Genomic DNA, 18301 nt, shown 5'->3' with positions numbered 1-18301 from the left:
CAGGATCTAAGATATCAGCCACCAAAGCTTGCCTTGGAAGACCAGAGCTGTAAATAGTTCTAGAGCTAACAAGATGAGCAAGGATTTATTTTGCGCCAAACCCAAGAGGCATCGGATGGGATAGGGACTGACCAAATGGAATCCGAGCGAAGCAACCCCGAGTAAATCCAATCAACCCAGATACTTCTCCTTTTTGGAGGCAATCTTCCAGATCAGCTTAATAATTCCAGCCAAGTTCACCTCTTTGATTCTCCTAATACGCAAGCCTCCTTTCAGAGGAAGACAAACTGAAGTTCAGCTGATTGGGCGAAGAAATCTGGAGGACTCAGAGCCTTTCCAAAGAAAAGAGGACGCGAAGGAATGGTTTTGCACCTCGTGCATGGTTTTGCCGTTTTCAGAAGGTAATGGAGACATTTGGTTATAAACAAAGCAACGCAAATCACACTTTGTTCATCAAGAAGACGGGCAGCATTATTACTCTCCTCATCGTTTATGTGGAGGATATAGTTGTAACTGGAAATAACTCGGCTGAAATTTCCAAATTGAAGACCTATTTGGCCAAGGAATTTGAGACCAAGGATCTAGGAATACTTCGATACTTTCTCGGGATTGAAGTGGCCCATTCCTCTAAGGGACTCTTCTTATCTCAATCCAAGTATACTCTAGATCTTCTTTCGGAAACAGGCATGTTAGGATGTTCTCCTGCGGCTACTCCTATTGAGGCCAATACTCTTTTCGGAGCAATGATGGTGAACTAGTTGACAAGGGGAGATATTAGAGGTTAGTAAGGCGACTAATTTATCTCTCTCACACTAGGCCTGACATTGCCTATGTTGTGAGTCTCATTAGTCAATTTATGCATGATCCTCATTTGTCTCATCTGGAAGCCGTATTTAGAATTTGAGATACTTGAAGTCAGCCCCTGGTAAAGGGGTTTTATTGTCTCCTCATGACCATCTGCACATTGAGGCCTACATTGACTCAGATTGGGCTGGTTCTCATGATCATAAATCCACCACAGGTTACTGTACATTTGTGAGTGGAAATTGTGTTACGTGGCGTAGCAAGAAGCAAACATTGGTGGCCCGTTCTAGTGCAGAGGCTGAATTTAGAGCTATGGCTCTTGGAATTTGTGAGTTGTTGTGGCTCAAAACCTTGTTGCATGATTTGAATATTCCTATCACTCTGCCAATACAACTCTACTACCACAGTAAATCAGCAATAAGTATTGCCCATAACTCAGTTCAACATGATCGGACGAAACACATAGAAATTGATCGTCATTTTATCAAAGAGAATCTGGATAATGTGACAGTTTGTGTTCCTTATGTTCAATCTGGGGAACAGTTGGCTGATATGTTCACCAAAGGGTTAAGTGGAAAAGCTTTTCAACCTCTAGTGTGCAAGCTGGGCATGACTGACATCTATGCACCAACTTGAGGGGGAGTGTCGAAATATGGGTATTAATGTAACATGGGTCGACCATGTTATAAGGTCGACCAATGGGGCTTTTCTCTATTCCTTATTTTAGTTTCTGCCTAAGGGCATTATTGTTATTGTTCCTATTATGGAACCTTCTTCATAGCTATTATAAATAAATCATGTGGGTACTGTCATATTGACAAGCCAGCCAATTATTCCATCAGATCATATGCCCGATTCATACTTTTCTCTTGGGAATAGTTGTCCTTCAGATCATCCCAAACACCCTTGTCTGTAGTATGAAACTTCACATTCGCAGCAATATCATGTTCCATGCTGTTCCACAACAATATCAAAATCACTGCATTTTCTTGCATCCAATCTTCATAATCACGAGAATCAGAGGCAAGAGGATCAATGGTAATATATTTAAGCTTCTTTTTAGCAATGATATACACCTTCACAGCCTGAGCCCACAACAAATAATTGGAACTGCCCTTGAGTTTGATGGAGGTAATGGTGACATTCACAGTATCAGTCGAAGGAGTAGCTGAAGTGGTAGCTACAGTGGAAACTTTATCTTTATCCCCAGGCATAGTAACAATATCAAAACCAGCAGCAAAAAAAATACTAATAGTCTTCCAACAATCACCAAAAAAAATAATCCCAACACAAAGTAAATCGATTTGTTCACTGTACTGAAAGGATCCAAATCAAGAAGAATGGCACAGGTAGAACACCACCAAATCAGCAACCAATAATCCTCAGGAAAGAAACCACCACCAATCCTAGGATTGTAAACACAGAAGGAAAGACTTCCACAAACCACCCACAAGCAGCAACACTTGATTAACACCACAAAAAAAATCGATTACAGGGTTTTAGAAAATCCTGACAATAATCGATTTCACAAACTTTGGGAAACAACACTTGAATTTGGCCTGAGTTGAAGTCACCATTAATCAGGCATGAGAAACTCCTTCAACAGCACTAGAACTAGCAGCAATTATCAAGCATACGAGCAGCACCCCTCATGGCAGCAGCAACAATCGAGAAAAAAATAGGGCAGAAAAAATAATCGATCTCCAGTGAAGAAAAGACCCTCCATGCTTCAACCAGAATTCTCATAGCAGCAACAGGAACACAGGCAAGGATTAATTTAGTATTCCATTCATCAATACAGGAGTCTTTAATCCATCAGAACAAAACCACAGCAACAGTGGCTGCACACCACAAAGCAAAAAAAAAAAAAACACTGGGAAACAAAAAAGGAGAATCAGCAGAAGAGGATTGAGGAATCTCTTCTACTGATTAGTATGGTTCTGAATCTTCTGATACCATGATACAAACACAACCTAACTAATCAGCAGAAAAGAGAAGAAAGAAGAAGTAGAAGAAGAGAAAGGGGGAACACACACTGCCGATGGAAGAAGGGAGAAGGCAGCCTAAGATAGAATGGTTGGAATTAGCTATCGCAGGCCCTCCTCTCAAATATATATATCTTCAATATGAAAAAGAAGTGTAAATAAGTTAGAGGTGTACAAAATTACCCATAACCTATTACACATTACACCCTTACAACTAAGGACAAGAAATAACTGAAAAAACATAAAAAACCCAAAACCCAAAGTTGTAAGACTAAAATACCCCTAATTCTCAACACGTATGTTCTAAGAGAGTTGTGTTAATTGTATGGATGATGGATGGTCATTTGACTGCCGCACGTAAGGGCAGCAGTGCCTTTTACCCTGACTGGGTTTGGGGACGTTACAATTGGTGTTTGATCCAATCGGCACCTTGCAATGTGAAGCCTGAGTGGTTCTTTTGAAGCTTTTTTTCAGTTCTTTGAAGATCACCTTGAAGTTCAAGATCAAGATTCAATCTTTATTCTAGAACATCAACCAACAAGTTGCTGCCAAGATTTCTCTGCTACAACAGTAAGTTTGATCCATCCCATCAATACCCATTCTTCTCCTAATCCTCCAAACCACCCCAAAACCCTAATTTTCCCACCTATCTCCCAAAATTCTTAACAAAACATTCAGCTAACAACACCTTCCCATAATTGGATCGAGTATTCTCCTGCCCAATTGGAATACTCGAACCAAACTGTTTTCTCATTACCCCATTCAAACCACAATATCCCACCTAGTTCTGGAGATCATCACATTACCCAAATTCTTCACAGACAAATCCAACCATCAAAACCACACCAAACCAGAGCTGAATTACCATCTCTGCCCCTATAGCACTCGATCCAAACCCTTGCTCCATCCTCCCACTCTAAACCCTAGATTCCCCTCTTTTCCTCTTTTCCAAAACCTGAAACACTAAACCTAAGTTGTTGCCCAATCACGTTTACACACTTCCATCCATTTAAACATCTCAGTACCTTCACTGATAGATTCCCCTACCTCCACTTGACATAACCCATACATCAAAACCTAACCCTAAACAAACCCTACCCTAATTTCACCAAAAGTCTTGTTTTGACCTAGCCAATTCACCTGTTCATAACAGATCCTGGTTGATTGGCTCCTAGTTGGTCCTCTACCAATCCAGGATTACATTAGGAATTCACCACCTTGGCCCACCCACAGGTCTTACACTTGTCATCGCACCATCATACATATCTTTAATTATTATGTCTACATGCTTGAAACACTTTTCTTCTCTAGTACTTGCCAGATTAACTCTCTAAGGACTCTGTCATGAGCATAGATGTGCCTATGATATGTGTAAAATCCATTGTTAAAGCATAAACACCTTATTATGCAATATCTAAATATGCATCAGATTGATCCAAGGATTTGACTCGTTTTTCCCTAATCTAGTGATGCATTAAAAGAAAAAAGAGAGTTTCAAGAACCAATAAAATAAAATAAAATGAAAAAGACAAAAAAAAAAAAAAAAAAAAGAAAAAAAGAAAAAACGATCTGCAACTTTATCACTTTTCACCAAAATCTGTTTCAATCTGTAATTTGAGCACTGTGAATCCCCAGAATTTGTTGAAGTGAAGATTAGGGTTGTTTTTTTATGTTAGATGATTTCCTCCAACTCATATCAAAGAGAAAAACAAGTTTCCAAGGCCTTTGGTTGCTCTCAGTTTTGTATCTCACAGTTTCTGTGTTTAAGGTTTAAAGGAGGTGTAACAAATGATCTTACTTGTATCGGATCATATCGGACTGTATTGGTCCTGTATCGGTCCGTGTCAGTCCTGTATCGAATTGTATCAACCCGTATCGGTTGATACAATTTTTTTGAAAAGTTAGTATCATATTGATACCCACCGATACTGATATGTATCGTCCATTACGATACGATACAATACTTACCAATACTTAAAACCCTGAATAGGCCTTCTGCCTTAGGTTGAGTGAGAGGACCACACATGCAGAAGCTCTTTCGAAGCCCCAAAAGGAATACAGTCCTCCTTTCTTTTTGTTTCTTTGGTATTTTTCTAATCCTAGTATCATCTATATCTTCCGTTCGATCCTTCTTTCATATGATATGATAAATTAAACTTTTTGACAGCTAGAAAGAAATGTTGTCTTCTGTTTGTTAGATTTTCATGCTGTTTTGTTTTATTTCCCTTGATTGATGCAGGGGAAAGTCAGTTGTTTGATGATCAATGATATTGATGCTGGGCTAGGAAGATTTGGTGAGTGCTACTCGGGTTTGGTTTGGAGAATTTGAATTAAATTATGAATAGAAAGAAATATTCCATTGTCTTACGTACCCTGACCTACAAGTTTTTATAAAAGTGAAGTTTGTGGTCTCTTTTTTCTCTGGTGTCTCTTCATCTAGTGATCTTAGGCAATAGCAGCAAGCAAAAATTTATTTATTGGGTGAGCAGGTGCAGGCCTGCTCACCACTGCATCTCAGAGTTAGTGGCAGATGGGCCCCACCCTCCCCTATCTACTTGTGTGCCAAGTTTGAGCACAATTCGACTCTTCCATATTTTAAATAAAGAAAAGTTGTGGAAAGACAAAACTCTAAGCAAGTCAGAAATTCTCAAAATAGAAGGGAACATGTCCGATAAAAGTAGGCCTTAGGATTTAATTAGGGGCCAAATTTGACACAGAAATATATGATCCCTCTTCCTATTCAGTACTTCTGATTTTTGCAGTTATCATGCCATTGTGGAAAAAATTGAGGTGCTGGTACAGCTATCCACAATTCCACATCTATACTGCTGGACCTGGATCCTTTTTGCCTATTTTATTTATTGATTCTTTTATTAAATATATTCATGTTAATGTAGGAAATACTCAAATGACCGTCAACAACCAAATTGTTGTTGGGACTCTGATGAATTTGGCAGATAATCCTACAAGAGTTAGTATTGGACAGGACTGGAGAGAATCGGATGTGACACATAGAATTCCTGTCATCGTAACAGGGAATGATTTTTCTGTCATTTATGCTCCTCTGATTCGTGATGGAAGAATGGAAAAATTTTATTGGTGAGTGGAAAATTTGGATTTCTTTACTATGCTATCTTATTTTACTGGATGGTTCCTATGACAAATTACTGTAGTATGTTATGAAGCTATTATAGCACTTACAGCCACATCACTCTTTCTCTCACTAACTTATTATCTTTCTATAGAATTCCAACTATCATGAGCATAACGATATGGAGAGCAATCTTTAGGATATGGGTAATATGGCATTTAGAATCATCAAGCTTCTGGTCAAAAACAATTTCTTTGGCATGGGCTATACTGAGTATTTACACGCTGAGAAACCTTGTGTTGGTCTATGGATTTCCAGTTTGTTGTGGAAGTAATTAGAAATTGGTTCTTATTTGGATTGTACAAGAAAATGATGTTAGGTTCTCTATCTATATGGATACTAACATTTCACCTTGTTGAATTATGTAAGCCCGATAGGGGCATTATAGGGTTTTTTCCCCTATAGCCGGCTCATTAGTGTATTGCTGATTAGAGTCGGCTAAGGGGGCATTCCTAGTTATAGTCTGAATATTTTGTAACTCTCTTTTATTATAAATAAAGGGCTTAGTGATCCTATTGATCACTCAAGCATTCAGTTCTAAGGGCTGCTAACATGGCATCAGAGCCAATTCTGATCTAAGAGCAGCTTTCTCAGTTTTTTTCTGGTTTTTTTCACTTTCCCCTCTCCACGGTTTCTGGTTTTTCTCTTCTCCATCACTCTGGGCTCTTCTCTCTCATTCAGGTTAGCAACTATGAGGTGATCTGATGAAGATTTAGATGCTGCCCTCAATCCTACCTCATTGAAGACTGAAGACTATTGGTGTGACCTAATTCTGCCGGCAGATCTCCTCTATCCTTGAAGATCGATTGTTCCTTTTTGGAGATTATTTTCTTCTATTACTGGTTCACTCTGACCATGACCATGTCTCCAGGCTTGAACTCAATGAACCGGCGATGCTTGTTAGCAGTGGCTTTATAATGTTCAGTATTGAGTGCTATCTTCCTTCGAACATCAGCGTGTACCACGGTGATGTGGCGGAGGAACTCATCTGCTTCCACACTTACCCTAGCTTAAGGGGGTAAAGGAACAAGATCAACGGGACATTTGGGCTGTATCCTAAGAAGAATCTCGAAAGGGGTACGTCCAGTGGTCCTGTTCACCAAGCTATTGTAAGCAAACTCAGCAATGTCAAGGATGGAGGACTATGTCTTCTCATAATCTCTAACCAAATATCTCAATAGATTACCAAGGCTCCTGTTGACCACCTCTGTTTGCCCATCAGTCTGTGAGTGGAATGTAGTAGAGAACAGAAGCTTGTTGTTTGTCTTCAGCCATAAAGTCTTCTAGAAGTAGCTCATAAACTTCACATCTCGATCAAAGACTATAGTACTCGGCAGCCCATGGATGCAAACTATCTCTTTGAAAAACAACTTGGCGATGTGGGAAGCATCAAGTGTTTTTCGGCAGGGAATAAAGTAAGCCATCTTGGTGAATCTGTCAACAACCACCATGATGGAATCGAATCTCTCTCTAGTAGGGGCAGGCCAAGTACAAAATGCATACTAATGTCAACCCAAGGTTGGTGAGGGATCAACGATGGTGAATAGAGACCTGTGTTCTGCTTGGCACCCTTAGCTAGTTGGCAAACTCGACATCTCCTGATTACATGCTCTACATCCTTAGCCAAGTAAGGCCAATAATACCGATCAGTTATCTGCAAGATGGTTTTATCCTCCCAAAGTGTCCTCGTAGGCCTCCTCCATGTAACTCCCTTATAATGTGGTGCCGTAGGGACGAGTCGGGAATGCAGAGTCGTGTTCCTAAGAACAGGTAACCATCATGTAAAGAATACTTAGGGTGCTGTCCACCCTGCTTCAAATCAGCATATAGGACCTGAAAGTCCTTGTCACTAGCATACTCTTCTCTGATCTGCTCGATGCTAAGTGCATGGGCTGAGAACGTGTTTAAAGTCAGGACTTTTCTGCTCAGTGCATCAGCCACTATATTCTCCTTTACTGACTTATATTTGAGGGCAAAATTAAACTCCTGTAGTTAAGCAACCCATTTAGCATGCCTGGTGCTAATGGACTTCTGAGAGTGGAGGTGCTTGAGTGCCTCATGATTAGTGTACATGACAAATTCTTTGCCAATAATATAATGCCTCCAATGTTGCAATACCTGAACAAAAGCATAAAGCTTGATGTCATAGGTAGAATACCTAGTTTTGGCATCATTAAGCTTTTCACTGTAGAAGGCAATAGGGTGCCCATTCTGCATAAGAACTCCTCCTAGACCATAGTTATCAAGGAGCAAGGCGACCATGGTGTTTGAGGGGCTTCCTAAGCACCTTGGCGATAGGGCGGCTGCAAGGCGTCGCCTTGGCGAACAAGGCGTTCTAGTGTTATTTTTTTTATGTAACCATTTTATTAGGCACAAATAGCATATTAATTTTTGTATTATGCTACTTATATACTAAATAAATATGAAAGAATTGAACTACACAATCAAGGGAATTGCAAAATAGCATAATCACAGAATTACAAAATCATTGAATCACATAATTACAAAATCAATGAATCACATAATTACTTACTCACATAATGATAGAATTACAGACTCACATAATCACAAAATAAATAGTTACTTGATCACAGATTGCATAACTTATAATAACAGATGCATTTCATAAATTAAACTAAGAAATGCACAATTTACATTGAATCGCAGAAATTACAGCAGTAGCCACTCCAGCAGCAGCCAAAGCTAGAAGAAGAAGGTAGAGGAGAAGAAGCTTCAGACGTTCAGGGAGAAAGAGGGTTTCCTTGTCCGAAGAAAAAGAAAAGATGAAGAGGGGGTTTCAAGGAGGATATGTGGTAGGGAGGAGCCACTCAAGTATCCGAAGAAGCATTAGAAAAAAAAAAACAAAGAAACCAGGAACCAGAAGGAGAAGAAGAGGAGGACACCGGAAGAAGAAAAAAAGGGAACAACTAAATACGAGGAGTAGGCCGGAAGAAGAAGTAGAAGAAAAAGAAACAAAAAAATAGAAGCCGGAAACAGAGGAGGAGCAGGAGGAAAAGCAGACGAAGAAGAAGGAAAAAAAGGAGGTGGAGGAAGAAACATACCTGAAAGAATCTACTCAACAGCGGCATCTGCGTCATCTTCGTCGGTTGCAACAGCGTCATGCTCCATCGAGTTCCCCTTTAAGTTCTTCTTTCTCTTCGACTTCATCTTCGCCAGAGTAGCAGGAGCTGAAGCTTGAGCAGAAAAATAAATGAAACAATCAGAATAAAGAAAACAAGAAGGAAGTCGAGGGTTTTATTTTCTCCTTTAAAGACCAAGAAGAAACAGAAACTTAGGGAGAAGATTCAAGGTCGCAGAAACTTAGTGGGAGAAGATTCGAGGTCGCAGTCCGTCATGGTCGTGAAACATCATCATCGAAGGCATTGGAGTCGTTGAGCAAGAGCAGGAGAGTCTGGAGCAGGAAGTCGAGAGTTTCATTTTGTCTAAGACTTTCGTTTTTGTTTCGTTTTTGTTTGGCTTAGGTGATTCCATGTAACGTAATGTATAGAAATAATTTATACAAACCTATGAAAATATAAGAAATAGAATAAAATTCTACATATTTTAATTTTTGTTTTGTTTTTAAATGATTCGGTGTATTGCAGTGTATGAAAATAATATACAAAAAACCAATAAAAATATAGGAAATAAAATAAAATGCAAATAGAATAATAAAAATAATAAAATAACGCCTTTCCACTAAGGCGCCTAAACGCCTTGACTCTTGAAAACCTCCAGGACGCCAAGGCGACGCCATGGCGATGCCTTGATAACTATGACCAATATGGGAAGCATCAGTAGCCACTTCAAATAAATGGTCAAAATTGGGCAGGCGTAGCAAGCTTCAGTCATCCTCTTCTTAATCACTTGGAAAGCTTTATGGGCTACTGCTATCCATTCAAACTTTCCCTTGCTCTACTTGGTGTATTCGGTGATGGGTGCCATTATGGCAATAAAATTGCCAACAAATTGCCTATAGAAGGATACCAAACCGTGGAAGCTTCGTACCTCAATGAATGTCTTCGGAGTGGGCTAATCAACAATACTTTTGACCTTTTCCGGATCAGATTCAACACCCTTCGAAGATGTAATAAAACCAAGGAAAACAACCTTGGGCTGCATGAAGGAGCACTTCTTCAAGTTGACAAACAACTTCTCTTGCCTGAGTACTCTTAGAACTTGTTTCAAATGGTCAATATGGTCATCTGGATGCTTGCTGTACACCAAAATGTCATCAAAATAACAACCAGAAATTTTTCAATAAAGGGACGAAGTACCTGTGTCATTACTCTCATGAATGTGCTAGGTGCATTCATCAGACCAAAGGGCACCTTCCATTCGAACAGTCCATCCTTGGTCTTGAAAGCTGTCTTCCATTGATCTCCAGGCCGGATGCGAATCTGGTGATAACCACTACGAAGATCGATCTTAGAGAAGATCATAGAGCTGGACAACATGTCCAACATATCATCAAGCCTAGGAATTGGGAACCTATACTTGATGGTAATCTTGTTTATGGTTCTGTTGTCCACGCACATGCGCCATGAACCATCATTCTTTGGAGTCAACAGAGCTGGAACAGCACAAGGGCTGAGATTCTCTTCAATGAATCCCTTTTGGAGCAGCTCTCCAACTTGCTTCTTGAGCTCTTCATGCTCCGTAGGACTCATTCTGTAGGTGGACAGATTTGGCAAGGTAGAACCATGCACCAAGTCTATTGCATGTTGAATGTCTCTCAATGGGGGTAACTCATTGGGCAATTCCTCTGGTACTACATCAGAGAAATCGTGTAACATATCCTTAATGGGTTGTGCTAAGTGTGCTTCTTGTTGGGCAGCAACTTCCTGAGTCACCATGGCAAGGACCAAGCTTGAATCATGGCTGGTGTGCTCAAACTCCTTCTGTGGAACAGCTAACAATTTGCTTTCAGATTCTGTCCCCTTCTGATTGGAGAGCCCGCGGTTTTCTTTACTAAGGAGGAGGTGGAACTTTCAGAGAAGGCTTTCTCGACTGCGCTGATCGCAAAATGCAGCTATGGAAAGCCTTCTCTTTCTGTGATCAAGAATTACCTCCAAAAGTCCTTATTCCTACAAGGGGATGTGATTGTTTCAACTCTGGACCCGGGACATGTGCTCCTTCGATTTACTTCTCAATCAGATTTCGTGAAGGTTTGGTTGAAAGAGCAGACTTTTGTCCAGGGTTTCCTTTTGCGTTTCATGAAATGGACTTCAGAGTTTGTCTCGGGTTGGGAATCCCCCTTTGCGCCAGTTTGGGTTTCCCTACCAGGGCTGCCAGTAAACTTCTATCAAGGGAACTATTTGGTGTCTATTGCTGGCAGGATTGGGCGTTTTCTGAAGGTGGATGGAGCAACGGCCAACTGCACACGTATTGTGGAGGCCAGATTGTGCGTTGAGGTTGATCTAAGAGCCACGCTTCCGACGAAGGTTTGGATCGGTTATGGAGTAGAAGGTTTTTACCCGAGGGTTAGCTATGAGAAGCTTCCCCCTTATTGCGTGGACTGCTCGAAACTTGGTCATTCAATGGAGGCCTGTCGTAGACCTCTAAGGAGAAAGGGTATCGATCAAATTCCAGTGTCTGCCGATGAGCAAGGTTCGAAAACTTGGTCTCGGAGCCATCTCGGCCCAACTAAAAATCAGGTCGAATCGAGATCTCGCCGAGTTTTCGCATTTTTTTTTCCTACTCGAAACCCCATCTCTGTGGGTTTTAGACCTATTTTGGGTCTGAAAGTTGGTATTCAGTCTATTTTAGGCCATTTAAACACAATGGCATTGTCAAATTTTGCAAAAACAAAGTCCAAATAGGACTTTTACATCGGACCCTAAGTTGGTAGGCGACGACGTACTAAAATACCATACTCTATACATAAAGACATAATTTAGTAATAGAAAGCTAGCAAAACATTCAATTAATAGTAAAACAACTTAATAAGCATTACAAATGTTAAAGTGATACATCAAATTGCTTAAGTTTAACAACGTTACAAGTTACAACTATCATCACATAAAATGAGATTGAATCACATATTCATTCCCCACTTGTCCCACATAGTCTTCCCATGACATATTGTTGCTCCACTGTTGCATATAGTTCTCCACAGCATTCATATAAGAGTTGTTATCCACATATAGCAAGGCCCTTATCCTAGGGTATAGCTGTTGCCATGTGGCGTGAGACGGTTGCCATGAAGTGTGAGATCTACTGCTTCTGCTACTGTCATATTGAGGCATGTATGGGACTGGGAATCTGGGCCCAATACCAGACCCAGTGCTTTGGTTGTCATACTCATGTGTTGACTGGCCAAATTGACCATAGGTACTATATTCAGAACCGGTGCTCTCTTGGCCATAATCATAGTGATGATGAGGCTGAGATGAATGCCACGACTGATGCTCACTTCCAGTACCCATACTCATGCTTCCAAAACTTGCTAGCATGGTATTCATACTCTTGTCATCATGCTGAGGTTGGTTGTGTTTGCGATCCGTCTTTCTCTTGTACGTTTTACTGTGGCCACAATGGTCTTGATCTTGTGTGGCATGTGTAAACTGAGACTCACCTGTGTAACGCACAGGGTCCTCCTGCGTTCCCACTTCATGTTGATTTTGCTCGCGCATCCTCTTATGACGATCATCATAATAACCACCACTCTGCATGCCACCACCACCAGCACTACCACCAGCATCACCACCAGCAAGGTCATCACCACCAGCAGGGTCATCATCATCACCATCATCATCATCATTATCAGGAGCAGTTCCTGTTGCAGCCTCAAAAGGTCTCTGTGACTTTAAATGTGCACGCCCCTCATGCGACATATAATCCTCAACATCTGTATCGGTTATGGACGCAATGGTGGAGTCGGGCCTACCTCCAGGCTCATCCATATCTGGTGCACCCCGATCCCTCACCCACTGGAATAGGGGATCCTCATCATCATCAGTCCTCTTGGAATATGTTGGCTAGTTCGATGGGATCTTTGTCATTGGTCTCAAATTCTTCACGTTTGTGCCTCATCCTTAGTCTCATATTATAATGCACATACACCAATTGCTCCAGTCATTGACTATCTAATCTGTTCAACCTCTTTGAGTGTATCAATGCGATTGTACTCCAGTTCCGCTCGCACCCAGAAGATGAACAAGTTTGTGAGAGCACTTTCACTGCTAGCTTCTTCAGGTTGGGTGAACTTGTACTATAAAGCACCTACCAGTCAGCTGCATAATAAACATAGAATATTAAGATTATGTGCATTCTAAAGGGATAAAATTATAATTCATAAATGTATTGTTATGCCACCTACCAGGGTCTGACTTTTGTCTACCCTCCACTGCAGCTTTTCGACTGAGACTTGCTGAGGCCTCTCTGAAGAATTTGATCTATTTTCATTTTAAATTTCAAACATTGTTAGAGGCATTAGTATTTGCTATTTAGTAATTACATTCCTTTACTTACTACAAAAGTACCAAAGTCCCATACTCTCACCTCGTCATTGCAGTCAGCTTGTGTCTTGGCATTGGGCTCCAACTTCTCAATAACAGTTTGAACTACCACTAACAAATCTGTGTCTAGCCCCAGATCATGCGAGTACTGGTACTTTGGATTCAAATAGAATGATAGTAAAGGGGAAACCACAAATATAACTTGTTAGTGACTTAATACTTTTGAGTTTTGAATATGTAAATGTAAAAACTCATATAAAGTTTAAAGTATGTTGAAGTGTTGAGCTCACCAGCTTTATGCAATTGATGACTCAAGTGTTTCTCCCACCGCTCATCAATGATGTTAATGTATGACTGAGCACTTCGGGGTATTGCAGCTCGGACCATTTGCTTCATCTTCAATGGCAGCATATATGTAGGGCAAGGTAGGCTTCTTCTCTGTGTCAACCATCCTTAGTACTGCTACCACTAGCTCTAATATGGCAACAACTTTATGCAAGTCCTTCCAAAATTGATCACTTGCAATGGTCTGTTGTGCTCCCTTCCCTTCTTCTGACCTAGAACCTTGCCAACCAAACCATTGTTCACTTGCAAACATAGACCTCAGACCTATCACCTTCGTCTGAAAGCTCTTCAATGCAATGTAATTGGTGGCAAATCGAGTGACACCATGCCTCACTAAATCCCCGTTGCATTTTTCCCTCATAATGGCTAAAGCATAACTATGGTTATACACAAAGTTGGTCACTTGCCTTGCCCTATTGACCACACTAGCCACCAAAGCTTTTTTCCCCATGTCTTTCAACATTAAATCAATGGAATGTGCTGCACATGGAGTCTAAAAGAGGTGGATCCTCTTACTCTTCTTGTTCATCAACTTCTCTCCAGCCATCTTAAAATTAGAACCGTTATCCGTCACAATTTGAATAACTTTCTTTGCTCCTATATCTTCCTCTACCACTTGCTTCAGTAGCTTATACAAGTATGATGCATCCTTTACATGCTTTGATGCATCAACAGACTTCAAGAATACAGTCTTCCCATTATAACTCACCATGATATTTATAATGGATTGTCTAGTAGGTCCAGTCTAACCATCAGCCATAAGAGTAACCCCTTATGTGTCCCACCTTGGCTTCAGACCCTCGATGTACTCTTTCAGCTCTTCTACCTCATGAGGCAAATATACATTATATAACTCATATGGTGAAGGCCCCTTCCATCTTGGGCCAGCCCTCCCTGCAGCATCAAGGAATGCATTATAGTATGTTTCTTGTGCTACATTAGCTGGAATGCCATTGTATAGCATGAACTTGCTGAAGGCTTTCCGTGCTTCCTCTTGTTTACCACCAAACACTTGCGGGATGGTTGGCTGGTAGGCATCTTGTTGCCTAAAGGTAGATGGATCCTGCTAAAAAATGGGATCTGGGGAACGTGCTCATGGTCGGGCTTGGGGCCGTGGGATATCTCTTGTGCCAGTGCTTCTCCTCCTCTCAGCTTCTTGCACTGGTGCAGCTGAGCCAGATCCACCAGCTGCTCTTGCTTGCTCATATGCACTCATATTCTAAAAACTTTGTCTACTCTCTGCCAAAGTTTGTTGGTAAATCCTCCATTCAGCCTCTGATTCGAACTCACCAGGTGTAGGCCTATATTCAGTATCATCTCCTCCACAAATCTGTACACCAGGCCTCTCTAGAACTGCCTCATCAAAAGCTATTTGTTGTCTTTCCCTCTCAGCTTTCTTTGTTCGTACTCCTCTCAAGTTTTGTGCCATAGCCAGTTTCACTTGGTTTGGAACATTTCGGCATGAGGCAACATCCTTACCTGTACCAGACAAATGTTGTTTTAACCTAGTTGTTCCTCCAGAATTTAGAATCTTTCCACAGTAGTTACACTTTGACTTCTTTTTGTCCTCGGACATCGGGACTCCATGTAGCCATGCTATATCCTCCATTGTGTAAGAAATATCTTATTTTTTACACTGTTACATAAAAAAACATGTATTAGTAACTATTACAGACTTAAAATAAAGTATTAAACACTTAAAGTATTATATTCATAATTATTAAACATAATGTGAAGCTACTAGAACAATCGAATACCTATCTCTTATTTATTCCCTAACTCTAGTATTTATTTCTTAATTAAAAATAATATTTATAATTTTTATTAAAAATAATTATACCTTAAAGTATAAAATATTATAATATAATGATGTATTTGATACCATTTGAAGTTGGACATTATGTACATATGTTGTGCATAATTTTCCAACACAAACAGGATATGTTTCCTTAATTTTATATATTTTTTAAATAGTTTAATAATATTATTATTAAATCTGAAAAATAAATTTTTTTTTTTTAATGGGTGAAAAAAAAAATGACTCCATGAGGCTGTAGATCATCCAAACTTGTCTAACATGTATGAAAATCACATCCAAACAATAAGTATTTATCCTATTTTTTTCAAATTTTTTTTTTGGAAAAATTCATTTTTTTCTTCAGAAATTATAATAAAAAAATTAATAACCGAAAAAAATTTAGACCCCCCATCAAGTGATAGATCGGCCAAAGTTGTGTAACATAACTTAAAATCACATGAATCTACCAAGGTTTCATCAATTTTTTTTCAAAAAAATAGATTTAGGAAAAATGGCTTACCTTTCAAAAATCCTTCAAAAACTTGATGAATCTTGCAAAAGTGAACTTCAATCTTCAGTTTGGCAGCAAAATCACCTTCTAAAGCTTTCAATCCAAGAAAGAAATGAAGAGTAGAAGAGAGGTAACAGAGGGCTTCTTGACAGATTTCGTCGAGATTAACGAGTTCTGTCGAGATGGCTCCTTATGTATTAAGTTAAATGGGTAAAACCCATAACCGAGACCCGAGTTATGCCCCATGACCTGAGATCTCGCCGAGATATTGCCCTTTTGTGTTTCGATGCCCATCTCGACTCGGTATTTCGAAAAACCGAGAATCTCGGTGAGATCTCGGCGAGATCTCGCTAGTTCTCGGACCATGCCGATGAGGAGAATGCTCAAGAAGTTGCGGATTCAGGGACCGCAAGGGTGGACAAGGAGGCTGGGAACAGGAACAGTGATAGGGTGTTTGTTCCAAGGGTGGCCTGCAGGGAAGTTACGTTGGAGACGCTTGATGGGTCAAGGCTGGAGCCGATTATTGAAGAAGATGGTTCGGTGGCTGGTTGTAGTGTAGGGAAAGATTGCTCGCAATCTGTGAGTGAGCCTTACTCTTCTTTTTTTGAGGACAGGGCTGGGCCCATGACCAAAGACGACGGCCATGTGGCAGGTGTGACCGACACACATACTTTAGGCCGGAAGGCCATGTTGGAGAATATTAAATCCTTTAGTGCCTCGATTGAGGGAAGGATCCGCAGGACCTTTGAGAAACGGGGGGAGAAAATAAGTGGCCCTGTGCGTACAGGTCATCGAGCAGGGAACCGGCGGTTTACTCAGCCTGTGTTTTTTAGTGCTGCTCAGGTCTATAAGAGAAAGAAGATTATGAAGGCCAAGTGTGGAAGACTTGCTAGGGAGGGTACTCTACGGCGTGTTACGAGGTTTATGAGATCGCTGGACTTTACCCCTAACGGTTCCAAATGAGTTGCTTGTTTTGGAATGCTCGGGGTATTGGCAACAAGCCTACATCTAGGCGTTTGAAGACCTTAGTAAATTTGCATAAAGTTGACATTGCTGCTGTTGCTGAGCCAAAAGCGCAAGTTACAAAGGTGCATATGGTAAGGAGACGGATTGGTTTGTAGTCGGTGCATACATTGAAGAGGATTTGGGTGTTCTGGAGGGCAGCGGTACAGGTCAAAGTGGAGGAGGAACATCGGCAGTTTGTTACGCTCGAATGTGTGGATGCCACTGTGGGTAGGTTTTTTATCACCTTTGTCCATGGACTGTGCTCGGTGGGTGAGAAGAGGGAGGTGTGGGAGAGGCTTGAACTCTTCTCCAGGTCTATCTCAACTACTCTTGATTGAGAGCAAGAGGACTCACACAACCAACTACTCTTGATTCTGAGCAAGAGGACTCATCCAATCTTGATTCTGAGCAAGAGGACTCAAACTACCATTTAAAATAAAGGGTACTAAAGATTAGAGTTACCTCAACTTTAGTAGTGTTTGCTACCTTTCAACTTGAAGCTTAATGCCAAGTGTGATGAAGGAGCTAGTGAGGGAATGTGCTTGAATGCTTGATGAAGAATCACACTTCAATGCTTTGGATGATCAAGTAGAGTAGGAGGTGACTTCAATGCTGTTGTCTCCCCTCTGGAAAAAGCGGGGGGTAGGCTTGCTTGCTTGATGTTGCTGGAGGATTTTAGAAGCTTTGTGAGTGGTGCTGGCCTTATCGATGCGGGTTATGTAGGTAATATGTTTACCTGGTCGAACAATCAGGCTGTTTGGGACAGGGTCATGGCTAGGTTGGACCGGTTTTTGGTGAACGCCGCATGGATTGGTGCTTTTCCCAGGTGTGAGGTCACCCATTTTAATCGGACCTACTCTGATCATACGCCTATTTGGCTATCGTTCTCTGTTGCTTACTACCTCTCCTTTTCAGCCTTTAAGTTTCAGCAGATGTGGTTGTTGCACCCAGGGTTTCTTGGTTTTATTAAAGGTCAGTGGGAAGAACCGGTGTTTGGCTCGCCCCTCGTTGTGTTGTTTCTGAAGTTGAAAGGTCTTCATTGTGCGCTTCGGAAGTGGAACAAGGAGGCTTTTGGCAATCTACATCAAAAGTTTAGGGATGCAGAGGATTCGGTCAGCAGGGCGGAGGTGGACTTTGACCATTGCGCCACTGATGAGTCCAGAGAGGCTTTAGTGGGAGCCAGGAATATATTGCAAGGGGTGTTGCTACAGGAGGAAATATTCTGGAAGCAAAAGTCCAGAG

General features: G+C 40.9%; 1 protein-coding gene across 1 annotated transcript in view; it reads left to right on the top strand.

Moving 5' to 3' along the window:
* LOC122660157 (ribulose bisphosphate carboxylase/oxygenase activase, chloroplastic-like) overlaps positions 1 to 18301 on the top strand; it is a 76812-nt gene that overhangs the window by 44661 nt on the left and 13850 nt on the right. The window contains exons 7-8 of the mRNA XM_043855343.1: positions 5029 to 5083; positions 5687 to 5888. Coding sequence (XP_043711278.1) covers positions 5029 to 5083; positions 5687 to 5888 — 257 coding nt within the window. The remainder of the gene's footprint in view (positions 1 to 5028; positions 5084 to 5686; positions 5889 to 18301) is intronic.

Source organism: Telopea speciosissima, chromosome 4, assembly GCF_018873765.1.
Source record: "Telopea speciosissima isolate NSW1024214 ecotype Mountain lineage chromosome 4, Tspe_v1, whole genome shotgun sequence".
Taxonomy (NCBI): Eukaryota; Viridiplantae; Streptophyta; class Magnoliopsida; order Proteales; family Proteaceae; genus Telopea; species Telopea speciosissima.
This window is presented reverse-complemented; position numbering and strand designations above follow the sequence as displayed.